General features: G+C 43.2%; 1 protein-coding gene across 1 annotated transcript in view; it reads right to left on the bottom strand.

Annotated features, from left to right (window-relative positions):
- LOC117955505 (E3 ubiquitin-protein ligase RNF43) overlaps window positions 1-16,767 on the bottom strand; it is a 77,557-nt gene that overhangs the window by 12,662 nt on the left and 48,128 nt on the right. The window contains exon 2 of the mRNA XM_034890045.1: window positions 10,143-10,256. Within this exon, the coding sequence (XP_034745936.1) occupies window positions 10,143-10,256 (114 nt within the window). The remainder of the gene's footprint in view (window positions 1-10,142; window positions 10,257-16,767) is intronic.

Here is a 16,767-nt window from a genome sequence, read left to right as displayed (position 1 = left end):
GGGGCACTTGGCACTAACCTACCTGAGTCAGAGTTAAACAGGTTCATACTGCAGAGTAGAAACAAGAACTCCCTTCGTCTGCAGTGTCGGACTCACAAGACCTGTTTGCCGGTTAGCTGTAAACTCTGGGAGATGCTCGGTGCTCGCCTGGGGAAGTAGTAATCTGTAACACAAACCTGTCTACTTTCCACTTCAATTTCAGCAGCGGTGTGCCCTTGCCCAAGCCTGAGGCGAGCCAGATAAAAAAAGAAAGCAAAAGGGGCAGAGACGAAGACAGAAAAAAAGAAAGAGACCGAGAGAAATCGAGACAGTGGAGGGACACAGGGAGATGTCTTATTTTATGGGAATGTTTCACTTAATCTCATAAAGGCAGCGTGAAAACCTCCATCTGTTTGCCGAGCAGTTCAAAAGAGACTCCACATGCCTCCGCTTGCTGCTATATAAAAACAACATTCTAATGCAGATCTTAAAGAAGGCCAGCGGCTCAGCCTGCACAATGAGAACTGGGATGTGCCAGACGCACCGATGGAGGGTGGGGGGGTGGAAAGAGAATTAGGTAGGCAAACAGGGGGGGAATGTGAGCAGCAGAGCGGGACCGGAGGCAACAAAAAGGCAGGAGAAAGACGTGAAAGAGTCAAATCAAAGCAACAAATTTCCCTGTCAACAGTCCTGTTTCTGACCCGACTTTGAAGCACAGGACAGACATGAGTAGCGCGGGTCGCCCTCTGGCCTCGCCTGCCACTCCTTGGAATCAACCTTTCCACCTTTCTGACTCTTGCTTTCTGTTACTTCTCCTCTCCCTCTTCATGTTTCACCATTGGGCTTACCAGTCGCCTTAGTCATTAATAGAGGAATGTCCTGGCTGAGAACGACATCTCGTGTTTTTGAGCCGGGATTCAAAAGCAGCACCTTCACGGTCAGGGCCCCACTTTTCATGCGGTCTGTGAAGCCAAAACTGAGCTTTCACTGTCTCAATCCAAACTTACAGTAAGCATCAAACTCTCCTTGCGGAGGAACCCAACACAGATACAACACATTTGTTAGAAATATAAGATAATCGTTTCTTTGATCATTCAAAGGTTCGTGAGACTGCAGTGTGAGGCCTCTGTAGTCAGGTTTTCCAGCACACGGGTGCCTCTGCACACCTCCAGGCCTCCTCTCCCCATTGCCGGGGCAAGACCAGGCCCGATCCCTTCTGCAAAGCTATTTTGACAAGCCACCCCCCTTAAAAAACTCCAGGGTTTCAAACTGCTGGAAGATCAAAGGACTAATACTGCTGTAATAATAAGTTACTGCCCTATGAACGCCTCATTCATCGGGGAGAGGCAGTGATATAGGACGGTTGTAACTGGAGGGCCATTAAGCACTCATCATATGATCCTATTTACCATCCCTGCGTGGAAAAACATCTTCAGCTCTCCAGGCAGAGTGAGAACCTACGATGAACTTTGACCAGTAATGCCAAAAATCTGAACTTATAAGGAAGGTCACAAACATCTCTCTCTCTGTGCATCAAAATCAAAAACACTCCAATTCCGTCCCAACTCCTCCCCCTTGCAGCCAGCTGAAGGTGTCAACAGCAATTTGGCATAATATGGTTTCATTTATTTATTTATGAGCATGACACGTGTTCTATTTTTAGGACAGCATTTTTCATCTGCGAAGACGAAAGCCTGGTGAAACCCTGGCCTCGGCACGCTCCCTTTGGAATGACAAGTGAGAGATGTGGCGCCCTAACATAAACGCTTGGAGACCCAAGCACTTGGCATTCTCCGATCCCAGTAGCAGACCTGCAAGAAGGTGTCGTGCCCGCCCTCAGAGAGCAGATAAGCGGCCTTGCAAGCGTAAATGCTCCCGTACTGTAGGCCAATATACAGTGTTTATGCATGTTCATATATAGTGTGGGGCCAATAACAAATTAAAGGAAGTTAATTTTTCATTTCTCCTACAGGAAGGAGCTAGATTAACTAGACTTCAACCCTCCTTTTGTCCTCAAGTCAAATTTGACCCCCTTTAAAAAATGTCTATATCTCAAATGTGAGTTTCTTTTTAACCAAATTACCACAAAAATGGATTGGATTCCTTCCAACGCTCTTTGCAAATACAACTGATCTTAGTCTTTAACTCAAATATTAGGTACAATTCTAAAAATGTCAATGTTTTCTGTGTAAATGAGCAAATTTGTGCGATAGTACACTGTAAAACATTTTCAGGTGGTTCAACATCAAGCTGTTTCCCTGCTGCTCTAACAATGTAAGTTAACTGAACTTCCTTTGAATAATGAGCGGTGCTAATGTTCAGTTATCAGGTCTCAGTTCTGACAGATATATCTGCTGTTGAAACCACTTTATTAAGTTACAAAGACAACATGCACAATTTCTCTCCCCTTGTAATCCTGGAGATAAGCACTGAATGATGTTAAACATCCGTTCTTATGTTTAGAAAAATATCTTATCCTTGCTTGAAATTAATAAAACATATAACATGTGACAAAAGATTAGTTGATGCCACTACAGTTTTACAGTGTAGGAAAGGACCGGCATGATTTTCATAGTGATAAAATGCTGAGAGGAAAGTGAAACCACATTGGAAACAAAATATTGGACAAAATAAGACAAAATAGCCGGAACTTGTTAAGAGGGACATAGTTTGCGATCCACACATATACACATGCAGGTGATATTCCAGCAGCTTCTATTTTGGAGCGGTAGGCCTACTTCCCAGCGAGCGGCACTGTAGACATCTCACTGTTTGTGTGTAAAAGTTTTGCGGTGCTGCTGTCGACATGCTCAAACTGGACTGCAGAATCAGAGAAGGCGGTGTTCGCCCAGCATGCCTACAGTAACTCTGCAGAGCCAGTGTCACTGCAGTGAGGGGAGAGAAAAAGGGAAGAGCAGAAAAGTGAGAAAGGGGGAGCAACAAGCTGCTAATCGCCAGCTGCTGGGAAAAGAGAGCCGGCATCTGAAAACACCACCCCTCAAAGCAAACAACACGTCTTCCAGATTGTATGTACGTGTGGGGAGGACAGTTTGCTGTGCCATCAGCTCAGAGTCAATGTTTAGCTTAGCAACGCTGGCACCGGGTAGGAAACCCCACCGAGGACAAGACATGTGGACGAGAGCTGCAGCCGCAGCTGGGGCGTGTTGCACTGAAAATATCCCGACAGATGCCGCAGGAGTAACGCACGCACCTTCAGGCCTGAGCATTTTCCACCTATTTAAGTTGACATGATGAGTGGAGAGAGTGCAGAAGAGAAGCAGACCCTCTGCAAATCACTCCCACCACGGCACTGAACTCAGCTGGATTACAACAATGCTGCAGGTCAAGGCGACATTGGAAAGCTGCGACCTCAAGGCCTGTAACTTCTGAGAGTCTTAAGGTTGTAAAGACCTTTAGTTCAAATGCTACTGGTCACCTGTAGGTTAAACTCTATGTGATTGATTAGTAATAAACTAAGAGTTGTTTGCAGCAGCCTGGGGCCAGTAAGTGTTGTCAAATATGGCATGTGACGGATAGATGGGTGTCAAGCTCCTTCCAATGGCATTAGGTTCATTTCACTCTAATTCCCCTTCCACCAATCATCGTGTAGCCTCACCTCGTTATCCCAAAGGCAAGAAATATCTCACCGGCCAAGCAGCCTATGTTCCTACCCCACAGCGACCCAAGGACACCTAGGGCTGGGTTAATACTCTGACTTCAATACCAGTTCCCGAAATCTTTTTTTTTTAAACCAATTTTCTAAAATCCATTTTATCAAAAGGAATTACAACATTATGGCAAAATTATTGCTCTTTATTTTTTCGCTCCTACTACGTGAGTCCCATCTCTGTGTGTGAAGTATTTTCCCTGCGTGTCTCTACGACTTTTATCGTGTGACAGCCAATCACAGACATTATAAGATCTTGGTAGAAGCACGCTGCATGCTTATTGGCTCACTGACGAAGATGAGATTTGCACCTCGGGTATTAAAATTCGGGTTTTAGCCTCCTTTTAGCCGGTAGATAATAAGGATGCAAATCGCTCAGTGCCTAAAAATCTGAATTTGGTCCCTGTCCCTAAGGAGACCTAACTCAGTCCCCTGAGATTTATCTACCCATGCTGTCCTTATCTGTCGCACCTGCTCAAACAAATTTAACTCAATGCATGTTTTACAAATCTCTATTTTTGTGCCTTACAAAGGTCACCAAAACCACTGTTCCTAAAACCACACATCAGTGTGAAATGCAAAGCACACCACTTGTTTTTGAAGTGGTTGCAAAACGAGGAATGCATGTCATTGGAGGAGGGAAACCTGAAGTATTCCTCTCATTGTTGAGCCGCTCATAATGCCCGGCCCTCCCTAAAGGTCTCCCCCAGCCATAAAGGCTTGTTCCTTTGCTTGCTAATCTCCCCTGATTGTGTTAAAAGTGCACTGCCGTTAAGTACAGTCACTGCTCCGCCCCTCACGTCCACAGATTCCACCATGTGTGTGAATTCCAACCAGCTGGTGACCTCAGGTTTCCCTCAGATAACCAGGCACTCAGGTGGTAAAGGGAGGACACCGGCATCCACAACACAGAAACTATGAAGACAGCTATCTGTATCGACTGAGCAGAAAATCGTCCCGAAATTGTGTTCAAGCCCGACAAGCTGAGGTTCATTTCAGTGGATGGAATTTAAAAGACATTCCTGTTGCTTAGGTCTCTTCCTTGTCCAAAATATTCTTTGTCTTTGTCCTGTTTGAATGTGTCCTCCTGTTTGTGTGACGACAACAGAAGACTTATCACCCTGTTTTCCTGTCCTTGGACTTCGAACTCAGCAGATACTTCACGAAACAGTCATGACAACTGACGGCTCATTTTCACTTTCACACTTTGATCCAGGTCGGGTTGAGGTGTGTTAGCCAACAATTTGGATGGAAATATTTAACTCTGCCTGAGTTCATCTCTGCACTTGATCTGTATGTGATAACTTCAGACTGAACTGTCTCAGCGAAACGAAGTGTTTCACTTTAAATGTCATGGTTAGCAACCTCAGTGACGTAATATATCATGTTGCTGTCCATTTATGATCCGACGGCGCCATTTTCACATTACACATGCTTTTATTTTGACAATGAAGAACAAAGATGATTAAAAAGGAAGTCTTATGCAATGCTAGTAAAACTGTGAGGCTACTGTATATGTAGGTCCATCAGTGTTCTGAGCTAAATGCTAACATCAGCTCGCTAACCTGTTCAGAATTACAACATGCTAATGTTTGGCAGGTATGTTCATGTTCACAGGTATTTAGTCATAAACCAGAATCAGATGAACTGAAATTTCAACCTGCTGGCGACAAAGTAACGGTCTCAACCAGGTTTATCTGCATTAAAATGCATCCTGAGGGCTAAATGAAGCTATACTAAATATCATTGCAATCTAGCCAATAGATTGAGACATTCTGCTCAAAACCACAAAAGGGAACCTCATGCTGGTGCTAGATGACCAAAATCTTTGTTAATTCATGAACAGGGCTTTTTGCCCTTTACTCTATTTTGAAAATCATATTGCATTTAATTCATTGCTCAAATATTCCATTTCTTTATGACTACAGGCCACGAAGGAGTTTAAAACACCTGTTTATATGGTCAATATGACTTTGACAGTGTTTTTTGTAATTCTTTAAACCTTATTAGTACAAATCAGTTAAAGAAATTCCTCGAAATGTGCATCCCTACCCATAACATATGGATCTAATGTAAACACCTGGTTTAACCTAAAAAGTGCTCCTGCTACATATACACGCACACGCATACACACACACACACACACACACACACACACACACACTAAGTACACACACACGGACAAATGAATACTACTATAACTCTGTAACAACACCACGGGAAGAAAGGCTAACGCAGGTGATGTTAACACTGTACGCCGTGGGGTGGGGGGGGGGGGACTAGGACTGACAAAGGCGGCCATTGTTCGGCTTTATTAAAATCCCTGAGTGTGGCTTCTCTTTTAACATCTGCAGCCTCATGAAAGGAACAAGATCCAGCGGCCACTGGCTCTGGAAAACACCCCCGCACTCACAACACCATCTACTTCTCAATTAAAAAAACACATAAATAAGACGGCTAATCGAGTGACATCATGGGTAGCGTAAGAACCAGAATGATTGCACTGACTGAAGAGAAGGCGGTCATTAGGCTGCTGGACTCAAAGCTACAGTAAGTACTTCCTCCTTCTGAGTTATCTCCACATTGAAATGGTGAGCTAAGACAGCGGCTAACTTTAGCAACCGAAGAAATGGGAGGGTGCCGTCAGGGTCATACGGAGGAAAGTGCTCATTTAGTCTTGTTGTTCCTGTAGAGAGAAGGAATGGCATATGCAGTGCTGAGAGTGAACAGTTAAAGGCAGGAGAAATATTTGGACCATTCACACTGCTGCTTGATAGAAAGAGAAGCCCAAAGCTACTTCTACCTACTTCTGAACGTGCTGTGTTGAAGATGAATCTGACAAGGAGCAGAAGGAAAATAGTGGTTTTCTATCTTTTTATGCAGTGATTTACAGTTGTTCTCATATTGGTAACAGTAAGAATGCTGTGGCGATTTCTATGCTGCAAAGGTTAAAAAGATTAATCTAAGGTGCTAATAGTCGTTTGCACAGATTAGCAAAAGACTATTAGCAAAGAGTCCGGCTTTGACTTACTAAGAAAGAAAAAGAAAGTCATTGTTTATCCCTTTGAAGACAGCCGTGCAACAGCCTGGCACGAACAAGTGAATAATGAATTATCTTGGGAGAGAAATCAAAGAGAAATCCAGAAGTCTGCAAACACTCATGCATTTCATACTGGCCAAAATGTCCATTGTGTACCTGCTGCTTTTTGCATTTACTCTCAAAAGTTGAAATATTCCCCTTTTTCCAGATGTGGCCCCGCGTTCCTGCTCGACTCATCTCTGATGAACTGGAGACGTTTGACTGGGCCACCAAAGGAAAAGAAGCCAAAGGCAGCTGCCTTTGCATTTCCAGCCCATGTCTTCGCTTAAAAAAAAAAAACAGCAGGCAGGAACAGCCTGAGGTCAGTGTCACCCCCAATAGACAATCAGACACAAGAAGACAAAAACATTGTCATGAGGGCCGTGATTTATTCCTCCCTCAACGGGCTTCCCTTGTTTTCTACCACTTCCTGCCAGTGGGTCTACTCTTCCTGGCCTAAAGATTCAGAACCACACAAGACCCATTTGACGATTCAGACGAGTTTTCCTGACTTGTGCTGGACCGAGTGTATATTGATGGCATTCATTCTTTAGTTTCTCATTCAGTAGCTGCTGCTGTAACATGTTGGGTTCTAATGCTGGCAACTGTTCGTAACACACACACACACGCACACACACACACACACACACACACACACACACACACACAGGCACATGAAAACCCTAGTTTAAGAAAACAGGATTACTGCACAATCAGGTCAAAAACTCTTTTCATCTGAGAGGAGCCAAATCAATAAGCAAGGCTTACTCTGAGAGTCAGCAAGTTCAGACACGGGCCAAAACTCAATCACTGAAAAAGCTGTTTTCACAAAACTATGGAGACTTACTGTTGCCGTATTAACAGAGCTGTGGGCAAAAGCACAAAAAGCACAGATTACGGCACTTATTCAGAGCAAAGTAAGCGTCATGGGGAGTTTAGAGTAGCCCTCCTGGCACCTCTGCGATGCCTTTTCTCGTTGAGTCATGTGTTGCTCCGTGACTTAGCTTGAGAACCTTTTCAGGGCTTCAGTGTAAACAGAAAAGACAGGCTGGCCAGTAGAAATCAGACAGATCACTTCTAGAACAACATGCTGGGGGAGAAAACTCGTGGCCTCTGCTGGTTTTGTGTTGTGTAATGATGCAAAACCGCTGGTTTGGTGGTGGAGGGTTTCGATTCAGGCAATTGCATAGACAGAGAGAGAGAGAAAGAGAGCTATATCTGAAACCCAGATCGGTGTGATGAACTGCACCAAGAGTAGGTTTGGATACTTTGGATTTCAGATTCTTCTTTTTTAGAGTTGACTTTGTAAACATGAGTCAAGAAATAAGCCACGGGGTTTCATAAGATGCAGGAAAACAGTTTAAAAAGGGGGGTCCATCGCATCCATTTACTTTACTATGAGTTCATTTAGATAAAAATGTGCAAGTTTATACATATAATCAGAAAATCCCTATAGTGTGCGTTTAAAATTCCTTTAAAAAAAGTGTAATGTGTTGTTCCCCATGCAGATGTTGTTTTTATCTTATCTCCTAATGATGTTCAATAATATTTCTTGAGTGTAATCTAATTATGTGTGATGAACAAGATCCTTCTCATATTTACCATATAATGAGATTATTGCAAACTAAAAAGGTAGCAGTACTTCAACTTAAGAAAATTGCTCATTTCCAAGTAATATGTCAATGTGGGTGAGAGGTGGCCAACATCGGAGAATAGACCAGGAGAGGGTGATGGTGCCTGGAGAAAGTTTTTGACATTTTTCTTTTCATTTGAAGATGTCCTGCACATGTTTTATTAATATAAATGACATCCTAAGAGATCAACTTTAACTCTTCGTCCAGAGCTACTGTGAGATCCATTCGGTAAAACAAAGAGCATTAGAGACGGCACAGATCACTGCAAATCAGCAAAGGAATCTCCGTTGCTCATGATGTTGCTGAGGATAGGAACGTCTGAAAACCAAAATAAAAACACAGCACAACAATGAAACCTTAATCTTCAGGGTTTTGAGCTTGGCGTTGTTTGGTTTACAGTCTATTCTGAGTGTGTGTGGCGCAACACGAACCCTTCTGCGGCCGTCGAGGTATCTATAGATCAGCGGTGCGGGTTCGAGTCAGACTAAACTGTAAACAAGTCCCAGCCAGAGACCACGGCTGACCCAGCACCGCACATCCCAAACCGTCTGATTCATCCTCCTCAAAAGCATGAGAGCGAGCTCCTCAACAGCTGCACCACCAATCCCCGATAAATCCACCACGACCAAAAGCTTTGAATATCGCTAAGGGAAGCGAGGATGCAGGTGGCCGGAGTGGACTTTTTGCAACACATACTTTCCAGACAACCAAAACAACAAGAAAGAACCCCCCCCCCCCACACACACACACACACACACACACCCCTCCCCTCCCTCCTTCACTTCTCCTGATTTCAAAGGCGGTCTGCAGGGAGGGAGAAAGCACTCGGAAGCATAAGCCTTTTGTTCAGGGTACTTTTGCATGTTTCGTTTACGGGACAACATAGTGTTGCCATTAAGGCTTTAATCAAAACTGTTTTCTGGGGTCGGCCTTGAGTGACACCCCTCTCTCCCCCCCTTTGGCCCGCTTGGTTTGTTTCCCACTGAAAGAGCAACAGGAGGAGGAAGAAAGGAGCGGGGAAGTGTGGGAATGTCTCTACATCGTCGCCATGGCGGGCAGCTCCTAAACATGGCTTTAAATTAGGGGAAAAGAAAACACAGGCTAAAAAAAGCCAGTCGCCTAACTATACTCCTGCCTGCTAATTTGTCACCACTTGAAAAACAGGGAAAAAATAGAAAGAGTTAAATCGCACTACTTTAAAGTTAGGACATGCCAGCCAGCGTGTATGGTGGAATACTTAAACACAAGGGAGATTTAGGTCAACTTCATTGCAGTTGCACATACATTTAAACCATTGTGGGTGGAATCTATGGAGCTCTGGCTGCATTCATATTAGAGGGAGGCACAAATTGAGAATGCCGAATGTCTGGTTCTGGCTGGCCCGCCGGCTGGCTGGGATCGGACCAGTGACAGCTGTGGCTTGAAAGCCTTACATCCAACGCCAGGGCTCACTGCCACTTGCTACATAGCAGCGCCGAGCTAAGCCCACCCCCTCCTGTCCAAGCCCTCACTCTGAAAGATCACTGTCCCGAACAAAACATTAAAGTCTTGCCAAATAATTCCCTCTAAAACCATCTTCTCTTTAAAGTTGATATCCAAGAGCGGAAGGGGTACTGGAGAGAAGACAAGATGGCAAGATGGTTTATCTGTCTGCTGCCGTGTCTGAGTGGGGAAGGGGTCACACAGAGGGGAGTTTCTCAGAGTGTTCAACTGGGAAAAATGCATGAAGCATTTGTAACGGTGTGTGTGTGTGTGTGTGTGTGTGTGTGTGTGTGATCCGTACCTTATCGAGCAGCGGCAGACAGCGGGGTACCCTGTGCTCCAGTTTGACAATAGTGATGAAGTCACTCTCTTGTCGTTCATCCTCGCTTGTGTTGCACAGAGACAGAGGGTGATACTGCAAAAAAGAGAGAAAGAGGTTCACATCTCGTACGTAAGAAGAGGAAAATAATTAGTTGAAAAAGTTTTAGGCTACACATATGTCTCTGGCGGAATCACTTTTGATCTGGTTGGGATGAATGAACATTTGTGTGTGGGTGCAGCCCTTGTGTGAGAAGTGCACGGAGCATGAAGGGCCAGGTACACAAACATCCCATCTACAGCTCCAGAGATCCTAATCACACCAATATTACTTCTTTGAACATGCAAACCGCTCTCAAAATACAAAAAAAATCTACAGTAGCAACTTAGAGTATGGAAAGCTTCACAACACAGTATTACAATAAATTCAGTATTACTATTATTGCTTACAGCTTCAATCTTATTCTTGGTTTTGGTCTAATGTTTGATATCCTGGGTACCACTTTATAATAACCATCATTCATGGATGGTAAATTGATACTTAATTAATCTGTAGTTAATTGGTATTTAACTGTTATTTGTTAGTAGTGCTGCAAATATAATAACAGTTTATGGATACATTATATTCCTCACATACTATATTAGCTATAGGGTTATAATTAAAAAAAATTTTTTAAGCATTTATTTACATAGAAAGATGGATCAGATATTCCTAACACGTTGTTAAGGGTTACTAGTTGGTTTGCAAACAGTGTCTGGATGGTTGTTATATAGTTGCAACATATAAAAAAAGTATATATATGTATATCTATGTGTATATGTGTTTAGATGTGTACATACAGTACTGTGCAAAAGTTTTAGGCAGGTATAAAACATGCAGTACATGAAGAATGCATTCCAAAATGGAAGTGTTAATAATTATAGGGGGGTGGGAATGCCATCACTTCCAGGACTTCTTGTTCTTCTTTACACTGAAGATAGTTCCTAATGATCTTGAGGTTGTTGTCCTGGTGCAGAATACATTTGAGACCAATCATACGCCTCCCTGGTGGTATTGCATGATGGGTAAGTATCTGCCTGTATATCTCAGCATTGAGGACACCATTGATCCAGACCAAATCTAAAACTCCATTTGCAGAAATGCAGCCCCAAACTCACAAGGAACCTCCACCGTGCTTCACTGTTGCCTACAGACACTCGTTATTGTACCCCTCTCCAGCCCTTCAGCAGGCTCATCAGTCCAGAGCACCTGCTGCACCCCAGTTCCTATGTGTTCATGCATTGTTGAGTTCCTTGGCCTTGTTTCCATGTCTGAGGTCTGGCTTTTTGGCTGCAACTCCTCCATGAAGACCACTTCTGGTCAGACTTTTCCAGACAGTAGATGGGTGTATCTGGTTCCAATGGTCTCTTTCAGGTCTGAGCTAATGTCACTGCTGGACATCTCCAGAAAGTATATAGGTGTACTTAAGTCCCGCTGGTCTGCCAGTGCTGAGCTGATGTCAGCCAGACTTCTCCAGACAGTATATGGGTGTACCTGGTCCCACTGGTCTCTGCCAGTTCTGAGCTGATGTCACTGCTGGACATTGTAAAAGGAAATAAGCTTGATGTGTTTTTCATCTGCTGCAAGTCTCCTTGGCCGTCCACTGCGTCTATGATCCTTAACGTCGACCGACCTTTTGCACATGTACCTCTAAGACCTGATGCTGGTTTAAAGGCAAGAGGGTAATAACGCCAAATATTGATGTGATTAAGATTTTTCTTTTGTTCACTCACCTAACTACTTACTTAACACTTACTAAAAGTAAACACAGTACTGTATATACATACAGTATATGTATAGTAATTTTTTTATATAATTGAATGAAAGGCAAAACATGTATCATTGCTTTAACAAGCACTTAACCAATAAGTAACTATATAAACATCAACTTTCAACATCAAACATCAACGTCGCAACTTTACAATAGCATCCAGATAACATTTTTAGATGGTTTAACAAAGTATTTATTAACTATTTAACAAGGTATGAAGTATATAATTATATATAAATATGTATATAAACAAGGTAGGTATAGAACACATAATGTAAATTTCATGGAAACCAGGTCATGCTTGTCACATGAGGATGACTTCCTGTTGCCAGTAGGTGGCCTTTTGAGTCAAAATTGGCATGTCTTCAGTCTCTTATCATGGCAAAACATGGAATATACTGCCATGTTGCCCTGCCAACGCTGTTTAAAGGAGTTTTTAAAATATCTTTTATTCTACTGAACAATTTTGAAGTCAATCAGGTTAGGTCTTATCTGTAGGAGGGGTGTACAACACCTGCAAATGGATAGAAAAGGTTCCATAAAATGCACAGTATATTCACAATGGACTTCCTTTTGCATTTACGGTATGAATCCTTCACCGCCCAATAATGTCGGTGCAAAGGCCCTAAAAAATCATGATGTTTGAGGCAATCTAGGCAGTTGATAGAAACTTTTATGTGTTAAATGAAGGCATTTCCTCTCTAAAGCGTTCACAGTTGATATCAAGAGAAAAAACTTTGGCACCCTGCAAAATCAATTACACGGATGGCGATGTTCACTCCCACTCAAAGCCTTGAGGACTGAAAGAACAAGAGATAGTCTTTGGTAGGAACATTTGATCCCTTCTGAAAGGGAGGAAATGCGTAGCTGCTGAAAGGCTGCATTTAAGAGCTCAAGGGATAGCAGCAGTGTTTGCAAGTCACAGACATGCTGTCACGGGTACAAGGAGTTGCACGGCAGCCCAAAAGGGAGGTAACCGCTCCTAAAACTTCCCTGTGCATCACTAATTTCCTCACATGACATCAATGATCAGTCCTTGTTACAGCTCCCAGATCAACCCTGCAGTGCCCAGTCCCTGCGCTCACCCACACCCCAGCAGAGCAGTCCCACCCTGCCCTGCCCTAACTCTGGTTCTGCCCCCGTGGGCGTCTTCATGTGGCTGTGGGCTGAGGTCATGGGGCTCCCCCTCATCTCACCCAGCGGATATCCCTAAATTAAAAAGACCCAAGGGTGACATCAACAGCTGGCACCCCCGGTCCAGGGGAATTGACGTAATGTTCTGCAAGGGGCTGGTGCATGTCTGTCACAAGGAGAGAGGGAGGACAGGAGAAGGCAGAAGCGGGGGACGGAGTGGGGCACAGAGATAAAAGAAGGAAGGAGGGAGCGATTGGATAGCACAGTAGATTCACATACCACAAATAGTTAATCTAATATCTACTACGAGTGTTTAGGATGAAACTAGTTGGGAAACCAGCCAGCCAAATACCACCATATGAGAAATGTATTAATGACCTACAGACCAGTGATTAACCAGGGTACGCCACAGGGTATATTAATGGTATAGTGTGGCACAGCATATTTGAAAAAAACAAATTATTAATTAATTAAGTCTGAGCAGAATTATAGGTACGATTACAATCTTAAAGAAATGACTGTCACAATAAGCATTGAGCCAACTGGAGTGAGTTGTAACACCTTAAAGCCATTTGATGTGATGGAGAGTGTAAGAAAACTAGTTAGCAAGCGAGCCAAAAAATCTAAATAGTTATCTAAAGAGGAAGTTAGTGACCTCAGAAAGGGACCTAAACATTGACGTTTCGGGGGCGGCCTCTAGCTCACTCAGTAAGCCCCGTATTGGCTGAATCCAACCTGCGGCCCTTTGCTGCGTGTCATCCCCCATCTGTCTCTCCCTTTCCGCTCTACGATCACTACAATAAAGGGAAAAAGCCCCCAAAAATGATCTTTAAAAAACATTGCCGTCACCCTAACAAAGGTCATTTGTGAACTAAATATTCACAAAATAAATCTCATCTTACATTCTTCCCTTTCTTCAGAAGAAATGTCAGCATTTCAATAAATCTCATCTTACATTATTAACCCCTCACCTTCAAATCCATTGCAATGTAAACACTAGGGACATGATGGGGGGTGTGAGGGAACGTCAGACAAAGAACGGTTGGGAAACACTACTAGTGCTGCCAATAACAAGTATTTTCATAGTCAATTACTCAGTTGAATATTTTCTCAATTAATCAATTAGTTGTGTGGTCTATGAAATGCCAGAAATGGTGAAAAATGTGGATCAGTGTCTTCAAAAGTGTAAGAGGATGTCCTCAAATGTTTTGTTTTGTCCAAAACTCAAAGATATTCCATTAATATTCACATTTAACTAGCTGGAATCAGTGAATTATGACTCAAACCAATTTATCAGTTATCAAAATAGTTAGCGATTAATTTAATAGTTGAAAAACCAATTGATCTTTGCAGCTCTTACCACTACTGTAGAGTAAGACAGGGTGATAAGTACTCAAACCAATCCAAAACACTTTTCTTTAGTCTTTAGTAGAGTTGAAGGTGAAATTGCACATTAATAATCTTGATGTTTTTAGACCTTTGCATATCGCCTGAATGGAAGCCCCTGTTAAGGGAGAAAAGAAAGAAAGAAAAAGAAAACTCCTTTAATGACACTACTTCACTGATGCCATGACCTCGGCTCTGTTTGTGTCACAGGTTTGTGGGAAATTTTAAAAACAAACTGCATTCAGAAAGAAGAATCAGATTTCCCTGCTTACTTGTTGTGACATTGAACATTAATACATGAGACTGAGGAATCATACCTAATGAAGCAGATAGTAGTCCAAACGCTGAGCCAAACAGGCACAGAAGGAACGGCTGGTTTGAGTTTGCTCTGGCTCTCTGGGGCTCTGAGGACAACCACCTCCATGGTCACAGTGTCTATGTTTTGCATGGTTGACAAGACTAAGCATTATCTTCTATTTTAGATGTGCCCACACCACTTACAATTAGATGGCTGTGAACACTCTCCATGTGCCACCATGGGTGCCATCTACCACTCAGAAACACGCTGCCACGGAATTATAAACGGCAACCAGCACAGACTGAAACGTCTTCATTTGGTTTTTGTACAGCTTTGAGAAAAAGGGGCCTGGGAAACCAAATCACTGAGTCTCCATTTCACAGGGACTAGAAACAACAGGGCACGCAAACAGTTCCCCACAGACTGTTAACAATGCTCACTCCTCCGTTCCGCCTCCTCCTCCTCATCTGTCTAGATCCGTTGCAAGACTGACGGGGACATGTCCCTCGGTTCCTTTGTAGCCACGATTAAAGGCATTCCTTTGCAGCTCAATCAAAGACTACCCCAAAAATATTCAGAGGCAAGAATCTAACAGCCTTAAAAAAAAAAAATACAAGGACAGAAAAAGAGAAGAATAAATAGTAGCTGCGGTGAGAAGTCAATAATAATTCTTTTCCCTCTCTTAGCCCTGCAGATCTTCTCTTTTCATCTGCCAACAATCAGCAAGAGAGCGTTCTTCATCTGCTGCCAGCAGGGAACCAGGCCCAGGCAGTGTGTCAGTGTGTATGTCAGTGTGCATTCAACAGGGGGAAGCACAAAGAGCTAGCACCTCTCATCAAGCCCCCCCACTCAATTACCAGCTGCTCAGGTCAAAGGGCTTCTCAAGAACTATTGGATGAAATGCAAATGATCACAACGAAGAAACACTGGTTTAGAAGGAGATGAAAGAAATACATCAGTGTGGTGATCAGATCATGCAGTATAAATCAAGACCTGCCACATGCAAGCTTGCAGGCACACACACAGACACACACACACACACACACACAGGGTCAAAATGAAGGGAGACAGGAGTCAGAGTGCTTCTTCAACAGGGCCCAGCAGTGAGTTTGAAACTTGTGTTATCTTCCCCCAAAAAGTTTTTGGTGTGTTTTTTTTGTCAACACTTCGGCCATTTTTTCAACATTTGTATGGCTTTTCCTGACGTTTTTGTGACTTTTGGTCATTATTTTTGATGTTTTTGGCGCTTTTTCTAAAAGTTTGTAGGTATGTTTTTGGCAGTTTTTTCATTGTTTTTCTCGTTTTTCCTAACGTTTGTCTTCCACAGAAAACGGGTCAAATTTAACCCGAGGACAACATGAGGGATAAAAATTGAGACAAGGCTTCAGATTTGGGTTGCCAAAGTTAACAGAATGACATTTGGCCTGTGTTATTAGACTAATTAGTTTGGTAAAGTTAAACTCAGTTTTACCAAGTTCATTTCGGTTTTGATTCTCTCTCACAGACTCATAGAAAGTGATTAGGCCTCACTGACAACTAAAAATGAATGATTCTAAATCTGTCTCTGAGGGTGCAAATCAAAGCCTACTCTCATCCAACTTGGCAGAAGATTCTGTAATGAGGGCAAATGTTTGTGTTCAGAGTAGGAAAAGCGCAACAAGACCGCATGTAATAGTTGAAAGAGATCTGAATCTGGTTACCCGGGTTACTGGGCAACACAGTGTGTGTGGCTGCTGAGATTTGGCCCAGTATATGTGCTTTTAAAGGGATGGGGGAGCCTGAGGTGGCAGGACGGGCTGAGACACTGACCTATTGGCTCCCTTTCCTGCCGCTGTGTGAGAGCACGGCTTAATAAATGAGAGCTAAGTATTGCTGCTAGAGGCACCTGAGCATGTGCTTGCATGTGAACATATGTGTGCATGAGTGTGGATACTGATCCACTGGTGCAAAAACTGGGCCCCCCCCCCCCCCCCCCCCCC

This window comes from Etheostoma cragini, chromosome 13, assembly GCF_013103735.1.
Source record: "Etheostoma cragini isolate CJK2018 chromosome 13, CSU_Ecrag_1.0, whole genome shotgun sequence".
In the NCBI taxonomy this organism is placed as follows: domain Eukaryota; kingdom Metazoa; phylum Chordata; class Actinopteri; order Perciformes; family Percidae; genus Etheostoma; species Etheostoma cragini.
The sequence above is the reverse complement of the archived record's forward strand: the minus strand, read 5'-3'. Positions and strand labels throughout refer to the sequence as shown.